This window comes from Oncorhynchus mykiss, chromosome 7 (assembly GCF_057628025.1).
Source record: "Oncorhynchus mykiss isolate SJ-2025 chromosome 7, ASM5762802v1, whole genome shotgun sequence".
Lineage (NCBI taxonomy): Eukaryota > Metazoa > Chordata > Actinopteri > Salmoniformes > Salmonidae > Oncorhynchus > Oncorhynchus mykiss.
In genome coordinates, this window is record NC_143028.1 from 47102318 (window position 1) to 47125876 (window position 23559).

The 23559-nt window shown below is 42.3% G+C and overlaps 2 protein-coding genes and 5 non-coding genes across 13 annotated transcripts; 1 reads left to right on the top strand and 6 right to left on the bottom strand.

The window, feature by feature from the left end:
• The first annotated feature begins 663 nt into the window (after nt 1-663).
• Nucleotides 664-10217, top strand: glt8d1 (glycosyltransferase 8 domain containing 1). 4 transcript variants are annotated; one of them, XM_036983488.2, is made up of 10 exons: nt 664-784; nt 982-1028; nt 6776-6874; nt 7051-7267; nt 7376-7487; nt 7922-8006; nt 8084-8211; nt 8356-8522; nt 8662-8774; nt 9189-10217. In XM_036983488.2, the coding sequence occupies exons 2-10, from the start codon at nt 1013-1015 to the stop codon at nt 9371-9373; spliced, it is 1122 nt and encodes a 373-aa protein (XP_036839383.1). In that variant the 5' UTR covers nt 664-784; nt 982-1012; the 3' UTR covers nt 9374-10217. The 4 variants fall into 4 exon arrangements, with proteins under 4 accessions (XP_036839383.1, XP_021465322.1, XP_021465321.1 ...); XM_021609647.3 differs by having other exon boundaries at nt 8099-8211; XM_021609646.3 differs by having other exon boundaries at nt 695-889; nt 8099-8211.
• A 52-nt stretch (nt 10218-10269) lies between these two features.
• On the bottom strand, nt 10270-16975 carry gnl3 (G protein nucleolar 3). Of its 4 annotated transcripts, XM_090241152.1 has the most exons (16): nt 16691-16975; nt 15395-15519; nt 15185-15243; nt 14765-14905; nt 14524-14640; nt 14365-14457; nt 14061-14196; nt 13851-13954; nt 13509-13659; nt 13027-13114; nt 12569-12746; nt 12086-12228; nt 11754-11890; nt 11519-11661; nt 11190-11265; nt 10270-10919 (listed from the first exon to the last, which is right to left on the bottom strand). In XM_090241152.1, the coding sequence occupies exons 2-16, from the start codon at nt 15405-15407 to the stop codon at nt 10816-10818; spliced, it is 1683 nt and encodes a 560-aa protein (XP_090097278.1). In that variant the 5' UTR covers nt 15408-15519; nt 16691-16975; the 3' UTR covers nt 10270-10815. The 4 variants fall into 4 exon arrangements, with proteins under 4 accessions (XP_090097278.1, XP_021465316.2, XP_021465317.2 ...); XM_021609641.3 differs by lacking the exon at nt 16691-16975 and having other exon boundaries at nt 15395-16342; XM_021609642.3 differs by lacking the exons at nt 14365-14457; nt 16691-16975 and having other exon boundaries at nt 15395-15717.
• LOC118965419 (small nucleolar RNA SNORD19) lies at nt 11046-11121 on the bottom strand. Its single transcript, XR_005052745.1, has one exon. It is a non-coding gene; the product is annotated as a small nucleolar RNA SNORD19 (small nucleolar RNA).
• On the bottom strand, nt 11379-11452 carry LOC118965421 (small nucleolar RNA SNORD19). Its single transcript, XR_005052747.1, has one exon. It is a non-coding gene; the product is annotated as a small nucleolar RNA SNORD19 (small nucleolar RNA).
• LOC118965420 (small nucleolar RNA SNORD19) lies at nt 11959-12033 on the bottom strand. Its single transcript, XR_005052746.1, has one exon. It is a non-coding gene; the product is annotated as a small nucleolar RNA SNORD19 (small nucleolar RNA).
• LOC118965422 (small nucleolar RNA SNORD69) lies at nt 12878-12953 on the bottom strand. The gene has a single exon (XR_005052748.1). It is a non-coding gene; the product is annotated as a small nucleolar RNA SNORD69 (small nucleolar RNA).
• Nucleotides 13336-13410, bottom strand: LOC118965418 (small nucleolar RNA SNORD19). The gene has a single exon (XR_005052744.1). It is a non-coding gene; the product is annotated as a small nucleolar RNA SNORD19 (small nucleolar RNA).
• Nucleotides 16976-23559: the final 6584 nt, after the last annotated feature.

Below are 23559 nucleotides of genomic sequence, written 5' to 3' on the forward strand. Positions count from 1 at the left end.
TATATTAAACTCTAAAGAGGTATTCTAACTCAAGCGAGCAGAACGTGTGGATTTTAAAATAATCGGTTCAAAGACATACATCTGGTTTATTAGAAGCAATTATTGGTAGCATGATTGGTTTAAAAATATATATTTACACAAAGACTAACCACGAAGATCGACATTTGTCCATTCACTATAACCGGGATCCTCTTTTCTGCGAACAATGCCTGTTGTAACCTGCAGTAATGCGGTTGCCTTTAATGGGGTGGGGGGGCAGTCGTTCTCCCCTGATTGAAGCGCGAAGTTTGTGAAGCTTCACACTGTGCTTCTCGTCCGTTTATCAAGCAATCCCACTTCATATACGACATACAAATATCTAAATACTGATCAAATTCAACGTTAAACTGATGTGACAGTGAACTCCTTTGGAATGTATCATTGTTCTACGTTAGACTTCGCGATTTAAATACAGGCAAATACGTAGGCAACTATCTTTACCGGCCATTCAATGGAACGGGGTTTTCCACTAGATAGCACATATACAAAGTCAAAATTGCCTATAAAAAATCATAAAACTAAAATGAGCTTTTTGGTCTTCATTTGTGGTTATGGTTAGGCATAAGGTTAGCAATGTGGTTAAGGTTTGGGTTAGGTTTAAAATATTTTAAGAAGAGAAATGGTAGAAATGGGCGGAGTTTATGACTTTGTGGCTGTATTAACTAGCGACAACCATTCACGGGCGACAGACTTGTTGATGTTGAGTTGGCACTTTGGCTTTTGATGTGATTTTTTTTTTATGTCTGTGAGTAGGATGCATGTGTTTATATATTATTTTAAAACGAATTTGACTTGGTTTATTCATAGCAGATCCATCCCATTTCTTCATGTGCTTATTTGTGAGACGGTGGTAAATTCTCCGTTATAAATCAAAGTACTTCGTTTTCTGTATGGCTCATTATTACATATTCTGCTTCATTACTTCGTTTACTTTCTGTGCAGGTTAACAAGGAGAGCAGCAGATGACGACGCGATGTCATTACGGAGAGGTCAGTGTTGTTACATTACATACATTTGCAACAATGTGGGGTAACTAGCCCCCCCACACAGTCCATTTACTGAAGAAGAAAAAAAGCCATGTTTGGTAAAATTTGGCGTGTATGATGGTCATGCTTAGGCAAGCAAACTATGAATGGAAATAAGTGCCTGCAGTCTACACTATTTTAGTTATTTAATTAAATGTCACTTTTAGAAAAGGGACGCTTTTCCGAAGTAAATAAATCAAATGTTGAAACAAAATGTCATTGCACATCTTACTATTAACATCCTCACAGTAACAAGGTTTCCATCCAATTGGTGACACATTTTCATGCGAATATAAAAAAAAAAAATTGCTTACGTTTTCATGTACCGAGGGCCTCTCGAGTAGCACAGCAGTTTAAGGCAGTGCTGGCTGTGTTACTACAGATCCTGGTTTGATACCAGGCTGTGTCGCGACTGGGAGACCCGTGAGGAGACGCAAAATTGTCCCAGCGTCTTCCGGGTTAGGGGAGGGTTTTGCCGGCAGAGATGTCCTTGTCCCATCGTGCTCAAGCGACTCTTGTGTTGCGGGCCGGGCGCATGCACGCTGACATGGTCGCCAGGTGTATGGTGTTTCCTCCGACACATTGGTGCGGCTGGCTTCCGGGTTAAGTGTGCATTGTACGGCTTGGCAGTTTTTTTTCCGGAGGACTCACAGCTCTGGACTTTCGCCTCTCCCGAGTCCGTAAGGGAGTTGCAGCGATGAGACAAGACTGCAACTACCAATTTGGATATGGCAAAATTGGGGAGAAAAAGAGGAGTAAAAAAATAAATAAAATACTTGTCATCGCATTTTCAACTTGTCACAAACTGTTGAATTAAATAGTAATTGTGCCTACTTTGGTCTTGGTACATGCGCTCTAGCCATCATCTCTCAGATACAGTGCAGGTATGCTGTGCGGGTAAACTAGTATACATGATGAGATTATTATGGATAAGAGCGAGAATATTTTTATTTGTCAAGCGTCTAATTTTTTTTTTTTTTCACCTTTTATTTAACCAGGAAGGCTAGTTGAGAACAAGTTCTCATTTACAACTGCGACCTGGCAAAGATCAAGCAAAGCAGTTCGACACATACAACAACACAGAGTTACACATGGAATAAACAAACATACAGTCAATAATACAGTAGAAAAAGTATATATACAGTGTGCAAATGAGGTAGGATAAGGGAGGTAAGGCAAAAAAATAGGCCATGGTGGCGAAGTAATTAAGCCTTAGCTTTCCTAACTGCCTGTGTGTATTGGTTCCTATCTTCCCTGAAAGTTGCATATCACGGGGGCTTTTCGATGCTAATGCAGAACGCCACAGTTTGTTTTTGTGCTGGTCAAAGGCAGTCAGTTCTGGAGAGAACCAAGGGCTATATCTGTTCCTGGTTCTATTTTTTTTTGAATGGGGCATGCTTATTTAAGATGGTGAGGAAGGCACTTTTTAAAGAATAGCCAGGCATCCTCTACTGACGGGATGAGGTCAATATCCTTCCAGGATACCTGGGCCAGGTCGATTAGAAAGGCCTGCTCGCTGAAGTGTTTTAGGGAGCGTTTGACAGTGATGAGAGTTGGTCGTTTGACCGCAGACCCATTACGGATGCAGGCAATGAGACAGTGATTGGTTGAAAACAGCAGAGGTGTATTTTGAAGGGCAAGTTGGTTCGGAATATCTATGAAGGTGCCCGTATTTATGAATTTGGGGTTGTACCTGGTGGGTTCATTGATATGTTGTGTGAGATTGAGGGCATCAAGCTTGGCCGGGGTGTTAAGCATGTCCCAGTTTAGGTCACCTAGCAGCACGAGCTCTGAAGATAGATGGAAACCAAATGTGAATTGAATGCCCCCCAAGGCACAGCTGGGGGCAAAGGGTGGTCTATAGCAAGCGGCAACGGTGAGAGACTTGTTTCTGGAAAGGTGGATTTTTAAAAGTAGAAGCTCAAATTGTTTGGGTACAGACCTGGATAGTAAGACAGATCTCTGCAGGCTATCTCTGCAGTAGATTGCAACACCACCCCCTTTGGCAGTTCTATCTTGTTGGAAAATGTTATAGTTAGGGATGGAACTGTCAGGGTTTCTGGTGGTCTTCCTAAGCCAGGATTCAGACACGGCTAGGACATCCGGGTTGGCAGAGTGTGCTAAAGCAGTGGATAAAACAAACTTAGGGAGTAAGCTTCTAATGTTAACATGCATGAAACCAAGGCTTTTACGGTTACAGAAGTCAACAAATGAGATCACCTGGGAAGTAGGAGTGGAGCTAGGCACTGCAGGGCCTGGATTAACCTCTACATCACCAGAAGAACAGAGGAGGAGTAGGATAAGGGTACTGCTAAAGGCTATCAGAACTGGTGATCTAGAATGTTTGGAACAGAGAGTAAAAGAAGCAGGTTTCTGGCCACGATAGACTCGATTCAAGGCAAAATGTACAGTCGTGGCCAAAAGTTTTGAGAATGACACAAATATTTATTTTCACAAAGTCTGAAGAGTGATCAGATGAATTGCAATTAATTGCAAAGTCCCTCTTTGCCATGCAAATGAACTGAATTTCCCAAAAACATTCCCACTGCATTTCAGCCCTGCCACAAAAGGACTAGTGGTTCTCTTGTTAACAAAGGTGTTAGTTTTGACGAGGACAAGGCTGGAGATCACTCTGTCATGCTTATTGAGTTTGAATAACAGACTGGAAGCTTCAAAAAGAGGGTGATGCTTGGAATCATTGTTCTCCTCTGTCAACCATGGCTACCTGCAAGGAAACACGTGCCGTCATCATTACTTTGCACAATATTCTTGCTTCACAGGCAAGGATATTGCTGCCAGTAAGATTGCACCTAAATCAACCATTTATCGTATCATCAAGAACTTCAAGGAGAGGGGTTCAATTGTTGTGAAGAAGGCTTCAGGGCGCCCAAGAAAGTCCAGGAAGCGCCAGGACCGTCTCCTACAGTTGATTCAGCTGCAGGATCGGGGCACCACCAGTACAGAGCTTGCTCTGGAATGGCAGCAGGCAGGTGTGAGTGCATCTGCACGCACAATGAGGCGAAGACTTTTGGAGGATGGCCTGGTGTCAAGAAGGGCTGCAAAGAAGCCACTTCTCTCCAGGAAAAACATCAGGGACAGACTGATATTCTGCAAAAGGTACAGGGATTGGACAGCTGAGGACTGGGGTAAAGTCATTTTCTCTGATGAATCCCCTTTCTGATTGTTTGGGGCATCCGGAAAAAGCTTGTCCGGAGAAGACAAGGTGAGCACTACCATCAGTCCTGTGTCATGCCAACAGTAAAGCATCCTGAGACCATTCATGTGTGGGGTTGCTTCTCAGCCAAGGGAGTGGGCTCACGCACAATTTTGCCTAAGAACACAGCCATGAATAAAGAATGGTACCAACACATCCTCCGAGTGTAACTTCTCCCAACCATCCAGGAACAGTTTGGTGACGAACAATGCCTTTGTTCCAGCATGATGGAGCACCTTGCCATAAGTGGAACAAAGCATCGATATTTTGGGTCCATGGTCAGGAAACTCCCCAGACCTTAATCCCATTGAACTTGTGGTCAATCATCAAGAGGCGGGTGGACAAACAAAAACCCACAAATTCTGACAAACTCCAAGCATTGATTATGCAATAATGGGCTGCCATCAGTCAGGATGTGGCCCAGAAGTTAATTGACAGCATGCCAGGGTGGATTGCAGAGGTCTTGAAAAAGAAGGGGCAAGAAGCTAGCTAGCTGCGATGATCCAGGTGAAAAGGTTCAGAGCTTGCGGTAGGAATCCAGGGATATGGAGAGAAAATAGGTCCGTTATGAATCGCATTGTACAAACTGACGAGAGGTTTCTGAGCTAAAGGTTAGCTGATGACCGCTAGCGGTGGTTAGCTGACTACTAGCTAGTAGCTAGTGAGCTGGCTAGCTTCTGTTGGGGAATTCCGGTTCCGAGGTAAATAAAAAATAATTTAGAAAAAACAGATCCACACCACATTGGGTGAGGCGGGTTGCAGGAGAGTATTTTGAAGTCGAGGTTTAGAAAATATATGCAAAGAAAAATATATAAAATGATATATACATGGGACAAGACGAAGGGCAGACGTTTGACTGCTAACGCCATCTTGGATTCAAGATAATCACGTCACCCAGTGGTGTAAAACTACTTTAAAGTACTACTTAAGTCATTTTTTGGGGGATTATCTGTACTTTACTATTTATATTTTTGTCAACTTTGACTTTTACCTCACTACATTCCTAAAGAAAATAATGTATTTCTTTACTCCATACTTTTTCCCTGACACACAAAGGTGTGTTATATTTTGAAAGGAAAATGATCCAATTCACTCACTTATCAAGAGAACACCTCTTGTTATCCCTACTGTCTCTGATCTGGCGAACTCACTAAACACAAATGCTTCGTTTGTAAATTGTGTATTTTTTTTTTATTTTTTTTTACCTTTTATTTAACTAGGCAAGTTGGTTAAGAAAAAAAATAGAATTTACAATGACAGCCTACCAGGGAACAGTGGGTTAACTGCCTTGCTCAGTGGCAGAACAAATTATTTTTTACCTTGTCAGCTCGGGGATTCGATCCAGCAACCTTTCAGTTACAGGCCCAACGCTCTAACCACTAGCTAGCTACCAGCCGCCCCAAGTCAATAAAAAAGAATAGGAAAATGGTGCCTTCTGGTTTGCTTACTATAAAGGAATTTGTAATGTTTTATACTTTTACATTTGATACTTAAGTACATTTTAGCAATTCCATTTACTTGTGACACTTAAGTATATTTAAAACCAAATACTTTTAGACTTTTACTCAAGTAGTATTTTACTAGGTGACTCTTTTAAAAAAAAATTTTTTACTGGGAGTCATTTTCTATTAAGGTATCTTTACTTTTACTCAAGTTTGAGTACTTTTTCCCACCAATGATGTCACCAGAATGACAATATTTATTGAAAAGGAGCATCAAGATCACCGTGCACTTTCACCACCATGAGAAGTTCATCATAATGTATTTAATCTGTAGCCTAATAAACGGCATGGTTTCCCGAGTCATAGTGGGAGGATTACACACCATGTCATTGCATCACTCCAAGTTTACTTCGATATAATGGTTGTTACAGTATATTAATATTTGAGCATAAAGGTGTTTCCACTGCCATTTCTCGCATAATTAATTTTACAGACACAAAAAGATCCCACTGTCAAACGAACAAATGATCTGTTGGCATTTTTTTAAATTGTAAAGAAAATTACTGTTTCCATCACAGCTGTTGTGATTTTTTTTTATATGGAATGATTTTACTCTCTTAACCTGTGGATAGAAATGTGATTTGTGAGGACCCTCTTTTCATTTTCACGCCAAATCATGTCCAAGTCATCCTACAGCAGTCAAGGAAAGTGTTGGGATAATTTTTTGTGACATGTAATTCGCACAGAAGCTACTTTATGAGGGGACAAACAATTCAAGGAGCTTAAAATATATTTTTGTTTTTATTTCTATGGTGCTATAATTAGTGTTGTCAGGAAGGGGATCCGTGACTGAACTGTATGGAACACTTTTCTTCAGTAAGATGAGAACATCTAAAGAGTAAGTCCAAAGGCCAGCAGATGGCGATATTGAGTCGTTTCATCTTACTGTCCAAAAGCAATGCAAGATGAAATGACTCAATACCGCCATCCTCTGGCCTTAGGGCTGTCTCTTAAGATGTTCTCATCCTTTCTTCTCCCTGCTCTGTATTTTTCAGTAAATGTGGCCATCCTTGTGCTGCTGGCAGTAGCATTTCTGATCATCGTGCAACGGAATCTCCTGAATCTCAATGACTTCCTTAGAAGTGAGAATCCAGGTAAATGTTTCCATATCTAGTAGTGGGTGCAATTTTTAAACACTCTGTTTTCTCATACAACATTTAGGGTGCTGATGGATATGTGTAGTGTTCTGCATTGTGTGGTCTTTATACCACTGACTGCATTACAGATCACCCAGATCTAAACTGAACTGAACTGAATGTTCTTCTTACAGATGCAGTGCCAGGTATGATCCTGCCATTTGAGTCTGAGTTTTCTCCTGAGCTCAGACCAGACCTTGTGAGAACTGGGGAGAAGATCCCAGTGGTCATTACTGCTGCGGAGGAGAGACTGGGAGCTGTGGTGGCTGCCATGAACAGTGTCTACCACAACAGCAAAGCCAACATTGTGTTCAACATTGTGACCATGAATGACACTGTGGATCACCTCAAGTGAGTGATTAACATGTTACCTCTGCCATGCTGTTAATAAAAAGCACAACAGAGACTTGTTTGAGGCTGAATGATGTTAGCGTTTTTAATGCCCATTTCAATCCCCAGAGTGTGGATGACTCAGCTTAACAATGTCAAGCACAAGATCATCATATTTGAGCCCCAACTTCTCAATGGGAAGATTACCAAAAATCCTCAGAAGCTTGACTCTGTGAAACCGGTGAGGCAGACCACATCTATTATAGATGTTGATATTCATAGATAATACAGTGAGCTCCTAAAGTATTGGGACAGTGACAATTTATTTTGGCTCTGTAGTCTAGCATTTTGAATTTGAAATGATACAATGACTATGAGGTTAAGTGCAGACTCATCTTTAATTATTATTATTTTTAACTTTAGTTTATTTGGTAAATATTTTCGTAACTCTTTCTTGAACCTTATTGTTGGTTAAGGGCTTATAAGTAAGCATTTCATGGTATGTGACATGGTATGTGACAAACAGTTTTATTTAAATTTGAGGGTATTTTCATCCATTTCGGGAGAACTGTTTATTCTATTCTTATTTACAATAAAAGTTACTAAAAAATAACACAATATACATACTGCTGTTAATATTAATACTACTCGTTTGCTTTATTTGTTTTGTTTTAGTTGACCTTTGCCAGATTTTACATGCCGGCATTCATACCAGATGCAGAAAAGGCCATTTATTTGGATGATGACATCATTGTACAAGGTAGCTCTTAACTGAACATGATAATGTTTTGCACAGTAAGATTATTTCTTAACTGAAAGAGAATAAAGAATGAGAAGTAAACATGTTTGCAGGGGACATCCAAGAGCTTTTTGACACAAGCCTAAAGTCTGGTCACGCAGCTGCGTTCTCAGACGACTGTGATTCTGCATCCGCAAAGGGCATCGTTCGAGGGGCCGGGAACCAGGTACACAACACCAGCTGTAGGCAAAAAAAAAAAAGAGTGATTTAAAGCCTCTGTATAAAAACTAATGATGTGAAAGCCTATTTTTTTGTACTTTGTGTCATATATTGGCAATGATTTAATCTTCTCAAGTATGTATTCCTTTAGAACAATTACATTGGCTTCCTGGACTTTAAAAAAGAGGCCATCAAGAAGCTGGGCATGAGAGCTAACACGTGTTCCTTTAATCCCGGAGTGATCGTGGCCAACCTGACGGAGTGGAAGCGTCAGAACATCACCAACCAACTAGAACACTGGATGGAGCTCAACGCACAGTAAGTCACCTGGAGGGCCACACAGCCAGTGTCAGAATTCCCACAGCCCTCCAGAGATGAAAAAAACCTCCCACAGATTGTAGACTATTGTAAAGCACTCAGTTTGAGTTTATTTGCTTTAATTTTATTCCATTGTCAGAGAGGACCTCTACAGTAAGACCCTGGCAGAGAGTATTACCACACCTCCCCTGCTCATTGTCTTCTACAAACACCACTCCAGCATCGACCCCATGTGGCACGTCAGACACCTAGGTAAGAACTGTTATACATTTCTCGACAGACCATAGTATTTGATTAGATAGCCTTCATATCAGACTTCATATAATGTTGTAGCGAGTTTCCCCACTGAGCCAACAGCTGTTTTCACACCAATGTTTTTGCACTTGCAGTGGAGAGAGAGCACATGTGCGGGGGTAAGAGAAGTTGAGGAGGAACTGTTCAGGGGGGGGGGGTTGCTGTCTGTCTCCATGTTTCCCTAACAATGAGCTGCAGACAGCCCTGGCACACTTAGTGATGCAATGTTGTATAATAAAGTACAAACAAAGGTTGTTACAGTATCATCATTGCCCTTTCTGACTGGCAGCCTAATTTATTGGCTTGTACAGTTTATAGTCCTATAAACTAGCGAGCTGTTTGCATAGAAACTCAGTATTGCTCTATTTTCAGGGGCTACTGGTGCTGGAAACCGCTACTCTCCCCAGTTTGTGAAAGCTGCCAAACTCCTCCATTGGAACGGACATTACAAACCATGGTCCAGGACCTCTTCATTCACCGAAGTCTGGGACAAGTGGTATATTCAGGACCCCATGCGTAAATTCCATCCAGTTCGGAAACATGCAGGGGACAAGTAGACTAAAGCAGGGATGTGACCAGACGACAGCTAGTCTGCCTCTACCCGTCTGTCCTCCCAGTGACTTCTCAGGAACCCTAACGTGATGCAAGCCCATTCCAGTGATATGTCTACCGTTTACCATGCAGTGATGATGTAGATCTCAGGCAGAGACAGCGGCATGTTACAGATGTGTCATACGATACATCTCAATAGTTTAGTGGTCTGTCTTTTTTCACATCAATGCAAATGCAGCTACATAAGACTGTTGAGATGCGCCAATGGTTCTATGCTTAGCTTCATGAGACAAGATAATCATGTGCCTGTGTTCAGGAACGAGCCCTCTAACAATTTGCCAAGATTGCCTCTTTCCTTAGACTTTTACTTTGATCCTTGTTCTGACAAAATGATTCAATCTTTGTTACTGCTGGTTGTCTCGCACTTTAACTCTTTTGTATATCACTACCACAACACTAAACTTTACACAACAAATAGTTATAAACAAGCTTGAAGCCTACTATCCTTTCTCTTGATTGCATTTAGCAAAGGATGGATATAATGGTATACACAAACCACTATGGTATCAATACGTGTCGAATAGCTTATTTACATCATTGACACTTATCTAGAGTGCATACATTCTCGTACTGGTTGCCCGTGGGAATCAAAACCACACTATGCTCTACCAAGTCACATGGGACTGCTATGGTTTTTATTTTAAAGTATTCTCAACCGCTACACGCCTCCTGAAAATGTGGTGATTGCTTACAGCTGTTACAAGTCAGTCAGGGCTTATTTTTGTACAAAGGATTATTCAAATTGTCATCCTTTTGTAAAAGAAGCTTAATAAAACCAAGTCAACTACCTGGAGTCTTGGTTATGTTAACACCATTTTAACAATTACTGGAATGAAAGCACTTGGGAAATTATGGATACATTTATTTGTTTTGAGGCTATATACAATAATTCACATGGACCTGTACTCAAGGCAAACCATTTACCAACTCATTATACAGGTTACATCCACACAGAGGCCTTAAACAGTCACTTGATTCCAATAGCCTGTCATGGAAATTCTACACAGGGACAAATAAGTCAATCTTCACTGTTAATAAATAATTAAACTGGAGAGGTTCTAACAAACTTGATGCATCATCGTACACGTCTGTCAGGAACTCTCAGGGAAGTCCTGTTAGAGCTCATCCTGGTTACCGACACGTTGCATAGTTCATTGGGTTGGTTCCAGCAACATCTATCTTAACCTATAGAACATGTTATGGGTGTTCTGCCAGATGGTCCTTAGGAGAGGGTCATGTCACCTCCCCCTCATATCTTTACCAAGAACCAAGGATTATTTAAGCCACTAAAATAAGATTTTCCGTCACACAGGTTTACAGAACAGATGATGCCAGTATAGTTTAGACGTGACAAGGAAAAGACTTGAGAAACAAAAAGGACAGATGTTCATTTAAAATCTGTGTTGAAGTCATAGGTGTCATCTGTGTGGACTGAGGAGAGGTCAATGTTGACTGGGACAGGAACCTGTAACCCCACCTTGGCTTGTTTGTCTGCAAAATATAAATAATTTCTTCAGTGACATTGACAACACTTGTTTGGGAATGTAACAGGAATTAAGTGTTGCCCTGAAATACAAATGATCTTTCATTATAGATTCCAGGCAAGGTACTCCGTCTGGCTCAGCAGTGGATCAGAGTTGGATTAGAAGTCTTCACTTGAAATTCAGACTTGCGTTATTGTCCTCATTTCCACACAGACTAACTCTACATTAACTAGGCATGTAACAGGAATGAAGCTGGTTTTCTTTTTTATTGATTTACTTGTGAGTGGTGTCTTTATTTGTGGTTCATCTGTTTCCGCAGTCCCTTCCTCAGACACCTCTTTAACCCCACCAGCCTGAAATTAAGAGGAAGATATTGCAGTAGTAACTCAGCTTTGCCCTGAAAAGATATGTGGTTTAGGTGTTTACCAAAATATGCATTTGATTATTGATTACAGGCGAGGTACTCGCTCAGCAGGGGATCAGAGTTGGATTAGAAGTCTTCACTTTAAAATCAGACTTGCGTTTTTGTCCTCATTTCCATGATAGCACAGACTACTTTTATCTGATTCATCAGGTTAAAAACATAAGCTAAAAATGTTCAGCTACCTCTTTGTTTTCACAGCTACCCTCCATATCTTCCTCAGTGGGCTCTGGAGCAGGTTTGTCCTCAACAACGTCACTCAGCACTCCGGCAGTGGGGCCTTTAGACAGGAGGACAATGCTGCTGGCCTGGTTTGGGAACTTTACACCTGGGAGGAGAGTGGGTCAGTCATCATCACACAACACACTCATTACTGTAAAATTAAACTATTTAGTATTTTCTCTAATAGAATTAACATACTTCTTAGAGTCTCCTCGTTGCCTTTCCGCAACTTGTCCAAGTCCCACCCTTTCTGCATCTCTCTTACAATGTCTTCAGAGAGGTATGGGGGAAGGCTTGGCTTCTCAGGGGCTTTGCAGTGGTAACTCAGCTTTGCACTGAAAATATATAATTTATTGGTATATAAAATAAATATTCTAGTTTCCAGGCAAGGTACTCCGCCTGGCTCAGCAGTGGGATCAGAGTTGGATTAGAAGTCTTCACTTAAATTCAAGAATTGCGTTAATTATCCTCATTTCCCATGCTAGCCTGAATATAAACGGGTAACAAATTGTTACGATGACAACACTAACCCTGTCCAATCATTGAGGAAGGTAGAGGCAGCCAGTTCTGTGTTGGGGACTCCACCCTTCTGTAAAAATCCACGCTTCTTGGCAAAAAAGGATAAAAACTCCAGGGAGTTTCTAAAGTCTGGAACATTGTACTGAAGCATTACCTGAAAGACAAAGTCCATGATTACCTATCAGTATGCTCAGAAGAGCTAGGCCTTGATCTTAAACTTGGCAGTAAAATGTCCTTACACCAGTTTTATTTAACTAGGCAAGTCCGTTAAGAACAAATTCTTATTTACAATGACAGTCTACCCCAGGCCAAACCCTAACGATGCTGGGCCAATTGTGCACCGCCCTATGGGACTCCCATATCACAGCCGGTTGGGATACAGCCCGGGATTGAACCAGGGTCAGTAGTGACACCTCTAGCACTGAGATGCAGTCCCTTAGACTGCTGCGCCACTCGGGAGCCCAAGTGAGTAGCAGGGATCTCCGCCGTCTCACCTGTTGCTTGTTGCACTGTTTGAGCAGGGTCCTGACGGCCTCTAGAACAGTCTCCTGCTTATCCTCCACCTGGAGACTCCTCAGCGCCATGGCAGCTTTTGGGTTAGACTGGGCTGCCACTATCCCAGGGCTGTCAATCATTTTGACATTCTTAGATATGTGGATGTCTTGGAAGCACCTGCAAGGGTCAGACATCAGGTGTTTTAGGTGGGAAGCTTCAAATGACAGTCATGCATTGAGCAAATAGAGGAAAACAGACATAGCCAAGTGTTTGACTGTTTTGCCCTAATTGGCAAGACCCAGATGAAGTGTATGAAGCTCAGTGTTGGATTGAATATATACTCCACGGTTTTGTGAGATCTTCAACTTCATCACGCTTCATACAACTCCTCACCATCTGCGAATAAAACGGACCCCATCACTATCATGAATTATTAAAATGGTTCTGCTTCACACACCTGGTGATCCCTCTCTGGACTCCTGCATTACAGGCCCTCATCCCCTTCAGGCTGTTGATCAGACTGCTCTTCCCCACATTTGGGAACCCTGAGGGGACAGAGGAGGGAATCAGAGGTGGAAGTCATAGACTACGGGTATTTATACTGTGCAGGATAAACCCTTAAAGATTAATCATATTGTCAAGGGGTCCTGATATAGCAGCCATAACGTGCTAATTTGCGCTTGCAGTCATGATATAATTGATCAAATAAATTGAAAGAACACAAATAAGAGATCAGACATAGGGTACCCAACAGGGCACTGTGATTGCTATGTATGAGATCAGAGTTGGATTATTAGTCTTCACAGACATCAGTAGTTCACATAAATCCTCATCATTTCTCATCCACAACCCTTTAAAAACACCACTTGAGAGCCATACTAATCAAGGGAAAAGATGCTGTTCATGTTTGAGTAATGGTTAGGGGAGTAATTTACTTACCGACTAAGCCCACTTTTAGTGAGCCCTCTCTCCCTGTTGCATTTGCATAGTCCCCCAGGAGCTGGAGAAGACTGCTGCTGCCATAACAGGCCACTCCTTTGGTCTGGTCTACTACTCCGTTAAGAGTTGCAAACCTGGCCTTCTTCTCTTGCTGTTTAAATATAAACAAAAAATAAACATATAAATGAATGAATTACAAATATTCTAATAGTCTACACAGTAATGGCCCATATTCTACATTCTGCACAGGTGACTGAAGCTGGTCATCAATATGGAACCCCCCCCCCCCAAGTAGTCAGTGAAATTAAACACATTCAAATACTTGGTACTGCATTTACATACCACTGTTTTGTCCTGTTGTTGTGTGGATGCCTTGAACGCCACAGCAGGGAACTCAAGCTGAAGACACTGTAGCCACTTCTCCACATTCTCTTTAGGGACAAGATCTGAAGGATGGAAAATGTAATTTACGGTATTAAAGTTTAACTACTTTTTGAAGTTAAACTTAAAATATAATTGACATGAAAGAATGTTATCCCATAAGGTTATTACCTATTTTGTTCAACAGGAATAGTAGCTTCTTGTTTCCTTCCCCCTTCAGCACAGCTTCCTCTAGCTGTGGGCATCTGCAGCCAAGGGGATCTCTTGCATCTAGGATTTCAACGATGATGTCAGAGGCATCGATCACCTGGAGTAAATATGAGAGTAGCCTAATGAATATTGATTCACTGGGACACTCAGGTAGGGCATGTTTTCATGATAGCTTCTGTCTTGCAGAGCAACTCAGCCAGACAAGGGCTATCCTTTCCTTAACTGGGACTTAATGCCAACAGACAGGTGGATGTAATAATCTCACCTTGTTTAATTCTGAACAAAGGTGCTTCTTTGAATTCCTTGGGTCACTTTGTTTCACCATCTGTTTCACAAGGACCTCCTGTGACGGTAACTCCTATGGAGTTAAAATAGTGTTAAGTTACACGGAGGGCATGATCTTTGACGCACCCATTTTCTTTACCTTTCTAGCTTTCTTCGCTTTAGGGTCTGCATCCCTGCTGGCAGAGTTTTCCTTCTTCCTCTTCTGAGCCCGTTCTTGTTGCTTTGAAAGCTTATTTTTCTCCTTTTCTTCTTCAAGCTGGGTTGGAGAGAAGGTAAAAACAAATTAATCATAGACCTAATTATTTTGCCCCCTAAAATATTAAATTGATGAGCCCACACATGTACCTGGATGTTATCCCAAAAACAGTTAATATCCTCACCTTTGACCTCCTCTGTTCCGCTTCCCTCAGAATATCCTCTTTGAATGGTGCTTTGTTGGGAACTCCAATATCCTTTTTCACTTTTTTGCCAACTCCTTTCTTTTTTGCATCTTTTCTTAGTTTTTTGTTGTGTTCCCGGACCTAAAAACAAACAAATTAGATTAGAAATCATGGCAAGACAAAATCGCTTTCATATATACGCACATCTGTCATACAACAAGATGGCGCCGACAGAGGCAAAGCTGCCATGTATCTCCTAAGCAATTTACAAGCTTTTGCTACACCCGCAATAACATCTAAATATTTGTATGCGACCAATACAATCTGAATTTTTTTTTTTACGTTAGCAATGTATGACATCAGTTAGGAGTCGCCTTAAAGAGAGTGGTGATAGTAATGAGTGCAATTCACAATGTTTACCTTTTTCTGTATTTTGTAACGTTTGGAGCAAGACACGCGTTTACTTGCTTTCTTTAACCCTGAAAAACATTAACGAAATTCTAGCCAGGGTTGGCTTCCTAACAACCTAATGCTAGCTAGAGAGCAAACGTTATGACTGTATAGCCAGCATTGGCAGTCTAACTAAAAAACGATGTTCAAGCCAAATGTAAAGACTTTAGCTACACTTACCTGGACGCTTCATTGCAGTGCTATAGGTCTGACAATGCGATTACAAAATTCTGCTGCACGTGGAACCAGGAGCTAGCTGTCTCATCAACAGCACAAAAAAAAGTAGTTCCGGGTCACGGCATTTCCTAAATAAAAGTACCCCACGTAATACACTGTAATACAATATAGGCATATCAATTACATATAGGCTTATAAACTATTCTAGGTGCCAAAATAAAAGTGGGGTTGGTATTATTCACTATCCCACTGGGTACACACTGGCTGAATCAACGTTGTTTCCACGTCCTTTCAATGAAATTACATTGAACCAGTGTGAAAGAGACGTTGAATTGATGTCTGCCCAGTGGGTAGGGTCTGTAGAATCTCTATGTATGGTGTTATTTCATGAGGGACTGAGGTCTATATACCCAACACGTCCTACTCGATAACAGTAAACGTGCAATGCTATAATGTGATATTTGTGCAATTTGGTATCACTTTGATTGTGTTGTAAAAAGGATGTAGACTCCGCTACCATTCTATGCAACTCAGAATCATGTAGAGCTCAATTACATCAATTTCAAAATGGATTGTCTTAAAGGGGACTGTGACACATGTATACATTATATTGGTAGTGACAACAAAGTGAAATTAAACAAAAGGGTACAAACATAGAATGTAAATGAGGCTCAGGTACAAACAGTGTTGCCAACTAATTTTCAGAGTAAGTGGCTAGTGGCAGGTTGATGTGTTGCTAAATTACGTAGAATACACAATAACGTTACTCAAATTGACTGGCCATTTCTGCAAAAAATATGATTTGACATTTGTTCAGGTACAGACTCACACTCTTTTCTGTACTTCTGGCTCTACAATTTTGATTGAGACATGTTGATTGATGTTGTAAGTTCTGTTCAAGATCAAACATTCCTTACCAACTATATTCATTGGGTTTCGCTCGTCGAACATGTGCTACTGCTGCTGCCTGTGCACGAGCTGAGCGCCTGCTGCTGACGTCACTCACAATGCACCTTTGCAGCCAGGCACGTGTGTTGTGACTGACAGAAAAAAATATGTTTTTGTGTCATTTAGAGAGAAAATGCGTGCATTTTAGCGTTTGAGTCAATTTTAAAAAGTTGCTAAAAGTTCCAAATACATTTTTAAAAGTAGCTAAATTTGTTGCTAGGTGCTGTTTGAAAAAAAAGTTGCCAGGGTAGTCTGAAAAGTTGCTAAATCTAGCAACAAAATTGCTAAATTGGCATCACTGGGTACAAAACCTATTGATTGAGGAGAGTTTAACCTTCAGTCGAGAGTTACCTTCAGACGAGTCCTGTGACACTTGTTGGGGTTGTAGAGTAAAACAGAGATTATCTCCCATTTCCACAGTGGAAAATCCCAAATGGTTCCGACGCTATTAACAGAAATTGGCACTTCAGCGTTATTGACTTCAGACGAGTCCAGTGCCACTTGTGGGGGTCGTAGAGCAAATAGACGTTTTTGTGAGAAGACCGGTTTTCGGGATGTCTCATGGTGTGACAAACACCGCTGTAGCTCAGCCACCTTCCACCGCAGATGCGGTAGACCACCATAGGTGGAAGCGGTGGATGCAACCTGATATATCTAGTTTAAATTGACGGATTTTTATGGGAATTTTTGTGTTATGTTACTTAGATTATTGACCCACTTTTACATCGGCACATGGAGTACTTTTTTCTATATAAGCCAATATGAAATGTATAGGTCTACAGTGTATTGCATCGGGACCAATATTATGTGTTTCTGGGTATTTATAGCTCAGTCCTCAGTGAAATAACACCATATATAGATTCTGCACACCCTACTGAGTAATCCCAACCCCACTTTTACTTCGGCACCTATAATAGTTTGTTCTCTATAAACCAGTATGTAATTTATAGGCCTATAGTGTATTGCATTGAATGGAATGGGTGGAGTAGAAAGTGCTGCTGTGTATTTAGACTATAGTGCTAGATCAGTACGGTCTGTAGAATATTCTGATCTTTACATTAATTTACTTAAGGTTATCAATGTGCTCCACCTATAATATTATTGATTTATTTATTTATTTCACCTTTATTTAACCAGGTAGGCCAGTTGAGAACAAGTTCTCATTTACAACTGTGACCTGGCCAAGCAAGATAAAGCATAGCAGTGTGACAAAAACAATACAGAGTTCCACAAACAAACAGTCCATAACACAAAAGAAAAGAAGCATTGAAAGATCTATGTACAGTGTGTGCAAATGTAGATGAGTAGGGAGGTAGGCAATAAATAGGCCATAGAGGCGAAAATAATTACAATTTAGCATTTATTTTGGAGTGATATATGTGCAGATGATGATGTGTAAGTAGAGATACTGGGGTGAAAAAGAGCAAGAGGATAAGTAATAATATGGGGATGAGGTAGTCGGGTGTGCTATTTACAGATTGGCTGTGTACAGGTACAGTGATGCTAAACTGCTCTGACAACTGATGCTTTAAGTTAGAGAAGGAGATATAAGATATTTTTGCAATTCGTTCCAATCATTGGAAGCAGAGAACTGGAAGGAAAGGCGGCCAAAGGAAGTGTTGGCTTTGGGGATGACCAGTGCAATATACCTGCTGGAGAGCGTGCTACGGGTGGGTGTTGCTATGGTGACCAGTGAGCTGAGATAATTCTGGGTTTTACCTAGCATAGACTTATAGATGTACTGGAGTCAGTTGGTTTGGCGACTGATATGTAGTGAGGGCCAGCCATAGAGGACGAGAGCATAGAGGTTGCAGTGCTGGGTAGTATATGGGGCTTTGGTGACAAAACGGATGGCACTGTGATAGACTACATCCAGTTTGCTAAGTAGAGTGTTGGGGGCTATTTTGTAAATGACATCGCTGAAGTCAAGGACCGGTAGGATAGTCAGTTTTACGAGGGTATGTTTGGCGGCATGAGTGAAGGAGGCTTTGTTGCGAAATAGGAAGCGGATACTAGATTTAATTTTGGATTGGAGATGCTTAATGTGAGTCTGGAAGGAGAGTTTACAGTCTAGCCAGACACCTAGGTATTTGTAGTTGTCCACATATTCTAAATCAGGACCGTCCAGAGTAGTGATGCTAGTCAGGCGGGAGGATGCGGCAGCAATCGGTTGAAGAGCATGCACTTAGTTGTACTAGCATTTAAGAGCAGTTGGAGGGCACGGAAGGAGTGTTGTATGGCGTTGAAGCACGTTTATTAGCACAGTGTCCAAAGTAAAGCCAGATGTATACAGAATGGTGTCGTCTGCATAGAGGTGGATCAGAGAATCACCAGCAGCAAGAGCGACATCATTGATATATACAGAGAAAAGAGTCGGCCCGAGAATTGAGCCCTGTGGCACCCCCATAGAGACTGCTAGAGGTCCGGACAACATGCCCTCCGATTTGACACACTGAACTCTATCTGAGAAGTAGTTGGTGAACCAGGTGAGGCAGTCATCTGAGAAGCCAAGGTTATTGAGTCTGCCGATAAGAATGCTGTGATTGACAGAGTCGAAAGCCTTGGCCAGGTCGATGAAGACAGCTGCACAGTACTGTCCTTTATCGATGGCGGTTATGATATTGTTTGGGAACTTGAGTGTCGCTGAGGTGCACCCATGACCAGCTCGGAAACCATATTGCATAGTGGAGAAGGTATGGTGGGATTCGAAATGGTCGGTGATCTGTTTATTAACTTGGCTTTCAAAGATTTTAGAAAGGCAGGGCAAGATGGAAATAGGTCTATATCAGTTTGGGTCTAAAGTGTCTCCCCATTTGAAGACAAGGATGACCGTAGCAACTTTCCAATCTTTGGGGATCTCAGACGATGCAAAAGAGAGGTTGAACAGGCTAGTAATGGGGTTGCAACAATTTTGGAGGATAATTTTATAAATAGAAGGTCCAGATTGTCTACCCCAGCAGATTTGTAGGGATCCAGATTTTTCAGCTCTTTCAGAACATCAGCTGTTCGGATTTGGTGAAGGAGAAGCGAGGGGGGGTGGGGGGGTGCTGAGGTGTTGGCTCTGGTAGGGGTAGCCAGGTGAAAAGCATGGCCAGCCATGGAAAAATGCTTATTGTAATTATGTATTATCATAGATTTATCGGTGATGACAGTGTTTCCTATCCTCAGTGCAGTGGGCAGCTGGGAGGAGGTGCTCTTATTCTCCACTTTACAGTGTCCCAAACCTTTTTGGAATTAGTGCTACAGGAAGCAAATTTCTGTTTGAAAAAGCTAGCCTTAGCTTTCCTAACTGAGTATATTGGTTACGGACTTCCCTGGAGAGTTGCATATCGCGGGGGCTATTCGATGCTAATGCAGAACGCCACAGGATGTTCTTGTGCTGGTCAAGGGCAGTCAAGTCTGGGGTGAACCAAGGGCTATATCTGTTCTTAGTTCTACATTTTTTGAACGGGGCATGCTTATTTAAGATGGAGAGGAGAGCACTTTTGAAGAGCAACCAGGCATCCTCTACTGATGGGATGAGGTCAATATCCTTCCAGGATACCCAGGCCAGGTCGATTAGAAAGGCCTGCTCGCAGGCCTCCCGGGTGGCGTAGTGGTCTAAGGCACTGCATCGCTAGCTGTGCCACCAGAGACTCTGGTTCTATCGCAGCCGGCCGCGACCGGGAGGCCCACAGGGCGGCGCACAATTGGCCTAGCGTCGTCCGGGTTAGGGAATGTTTGGCCGGCAGGGATATCCCTGTGGCGGGCCGGGCGCAGTGCACGCTGACCAGGTTGCTAGGTGTACGGTGTTTCCTCCGACACATTGGTGCGGCTGGCATCCGGGTTGGATGTGGGCTGTGTTAAGAAGCAGTGCAGCTTGGTTTGGTTGTGTTTCGGAGTACACATGGCTCTCGACCTTCGCCTCTCACAAGTCCGTACGGGAGTTGCAGCGATGAGACAAGACAGCAACTATTAACAATTGAATACCATGAAATTGGGGAGAAAAAGGGGGTACATTTTTTTTTGCTGAAGTGATTTAGGGAGAGTTTGACAGTGATGAGGGGTGGTCGTTTGCCCGCGGACCCTTTACCCACGCAGGCAATGAGGCAGTGATCGCAGAGATCCTGGTTGAAGACAGCAGAGTTGTATTTAGAGGGCAAGTTGGTCAGGATGATATCTAAGAGGGTGCCCATGGTTACGGATTTTGGGTTGTATGGATTTGATAATTTGTGTGAGATTGAGGGCATCAAGTTTAGATTGTAGGTCGGCCGGGGTGTTAAGCAAGTCCCAGTTTAAGTCACCTAACAGTATGAACTCTGAAGATAGATGGGGGGCGATCAATTCACATATGGTGTCCAGGGCACAGCTGGGGGCTGAAGGGGGTCTATAGCAAGCAGCAAGGGTGAGAGACTTGTTTCTGGAAAGGTGGATTTTAAAGAAGAAACTCAAATTGTTTGGGCACAGACCTGGATAGTATGAAATAACTCTGTAGGCTATTTCTGCAGTAGATTGCACCAGCACCCCCTTTGGCAGTTCTATCTTGTCAGAAAATGTTATAGTTAGGGTTGGAAATTTCAGGATTTTTGTTGGCCTTCCTAAGCCAGGATTCAGACACGGCTAGGACATCCAGGTTGGTGGAGTGTGCTAAAGCAGTGAATAAAACAAACTTTGGGAGGAGGCTTCTAATGTTAACATGCATGAAACCAATGCTTTTACGGTTACACTAGTCAACAAATCAATCAAATTGCAATCAAATGTATTTATAAAGCCCTTCTTACATCAGCTGATGTCACAAAGTGCTGTACAGAAGCCCAGCCTTAAACCCCAAGCAGCAAGCAATGCAGGTGTAGAAGCACGGTGGCCTACACACTGCTGCAACATGACCTGGGCCGTAACTACAGTACATATGAGGACACAGAGGTCCGGAGCTCAACTTTTTATATACTTACAGTACCATTCAAAAGTTTGGACACACCTATTAATTCAAGGGTTTTCTTTATTTGTACTATTTTATACATTGTAGGATACTAGTGAAGACATCAAAACTATGAAATAACACATATGAATCATGTAGTAACTAAAACAAAATTTTAAACAAATTGAGATATATTTTATGTGAGATTCTTCAAAGTAGCCACTCTTTGTCTTGACAGCTTTGCACATTATTTGTATTCTCTCAACCAGCTTAGTCACCTGGAATGCATTCTAAAACCCCAAACAGCAAGCAATGCAGGTGTAGAAGAACCTGGCCTCCACAATCACCTGACCTCAACCCAATTGGGATGGTTTGGAATGAGTTGGACTGCAGATTGAAGGAAAAGCAGCCAACAAGTGCTAAGCATATATGGGAACTCCTTCAGGACTGTTGGAAAAGCATACCAGGTGAAGATGATTGAGAGAATGCCTAGAGTGTGCAAAGCTGTGTAAGGGATATTTGACCAAGCAGCAGACTGATGGAGTGATGACCTGGCCTCCACCCAATTGAGATGGTTTGGGAAAGAGGGATACCTAGTCAGTTGTACAACTGAATGCATTCAACTGTGTCTGTGTCTTCTGCATTTAACCCAACCCTTCTGAATCAGAGAGGTGCGGGGGGCTGCCATAATCAACATCCACGTCTTCGGCACCCGTGGAACAGTGGGTTAACTGTCTTGCTCAGAACAACAGATTTTTACTTTGTCAGCTCAGGGATTTGATCCAGCAACCTATTGGTTACTGGCCCAACACTCTATCCACTAGGCTACCTTCCGCACCAGACTGCAGAGTGAAGGAAAAGCAGCCAACAAGTGCCCAGCATATGTGAGAACTCCTTCAAAACTGTTGGAAAAGCATTCATCTTGAACCTGGTTGAGAGAATGCCAAGAGTATACAAAGCTGTCATCAATGCAAAGTATGGCTTGAAGAATCTCAAATAATACATATTTTTTTATTTGTTTAACACTTTTTGGGTTACTACATGATTCCATATGTGTTATTTCATGGTTTTGATGTCTTCACAACTATTCTACAATGTAGAAAATATAAAAAAATAAAGAAAAATGAGTAGGTGTGTCTGAAAATGTGAGTGGTACTGTATATAGTTAGGAACTCAGTCTGGGTCCCTATTTACTGTTGACAGTTAAAATAGTACAAATATAGGATCTTAAATCACTCTTTTGTCACTGAGAATTTTCCTGTTGAATTTTCCATTGCAGGAAATGCAAACTTGTAGTGTATTTGAGTTTTAAAAAGACTTCGAAAAAAATGTCAGACTCGGGCCTCCCGGGTGTCGCAGTGGTTAAGGGCGCTGTACTGCAGCACCAGCTGTGCCACCAGAGACTCTGGGTTCGCGCCCAGGCTCTGTCGTAACTGGCCGTGACCGGGAGGTCCGTAGGGCGATGCACAATTGGCCTAGCGTCGTCCGGGTTAGGGAGGGGTTGGCCGGTAGGGATAACCTTGTCTCATCGCACACCAGCAACTCGAGTGGCGGGCTGGGCGCAGTGCGCGCTAACCAAGGTTGCCAGGTGCACGGTGTTTCCTCCAACACATTGGTGCGGCTGGCTTCCGGGTTGGATGCGCGCTGTGTTAAGAAGAAGTGCGGCTTGGTTGGGTTGTGTATAGGAGGACGCATGACTTTCAACCTTCGTCTCTCCCGAGCCCGTACGGTAAGACAAGATAGTAGCTACTAAAAACAATTGGATACCATGAAAACGGGGTTAAAAAAAAACACAAAAAATGTCAGACTTGATTTGCCCTAAAGAAAAATGTATCAACCACTACAAAAATGTCTGTCACGACTTCCACCGAAGTTGTTCCCTCTCCTTGTTCGGCGGTTCTAGCTGCCACCGATCCATGTTATATTTTTCCTTTTGTTTTGTCGGTTTTACACACCTGGTTCGCATCTCATGATTATGTTCCTTATTTAACCCTCTGGTTTCCCTTTCTGTTTTGTGCGTGATTGTCTTTCTGGTGTTGGAGTTCGTATCCTGTTTTGTATTTGTTTTATAGCGGGATTTTTGTTCCGTTCTCGGATGGAGTAAATACAGTGGTTTTACTCTTCCCTGTGTCCTGCGCCTGACTCCTTCGCTATCCTCTAGATAGAAGCACGCACCAAAATACTTGGGGTCAGCAGGAACAGCCAGTCCTCCGCTTCAAATGGAGGAGCGCGGATTCCCCAGGAGGTAGAGGTAGCAGGCGGAGTGCTGGTGGGTCATCCCAGGTAAGTAGGCACAACACTCACCCAGAGCTCCCTGTTGTAC

Bases quoted from the DNA above. Each gene is read 5' to 3' on its own strand.
- glt8d1 (XM_021609644.3), top strand. From the start codon at position 867: ATGTGCTTATTTGTGAGACGGTG. The intron at 6,875-7,050 runs GTAAATGTTTCC...TTCTTCTTACAG, and splicing joins CCTTAGAAGTGAGAATCCAG to ATGCAGTGCCAGGTATGATC. The intron at 8,212-8,355 runs GTACACAACACC...GTATTCCTTTAG, and splicing joins TTCGAGGGGCCGGGAACCAG to AACAATTACATTGGCTTCCT.
- gnl3 (XM_090241152.1), bottom strand. The intron at 11,891-12,085 runs GTTAGTGTTGTC...ATATATTTTCAG, and splicing joins TTCCTCAATGATTGGACAGG to TGCAAAGCTGAGTTACCACT. The intron at 11,266-11,518 runs GTAGCTGAACAT...TCTTAATTTCAG, and splicing joins GTAGCTGTGAAAACAAAGAG to GCTGGTGGGGTTAAAGAGGT.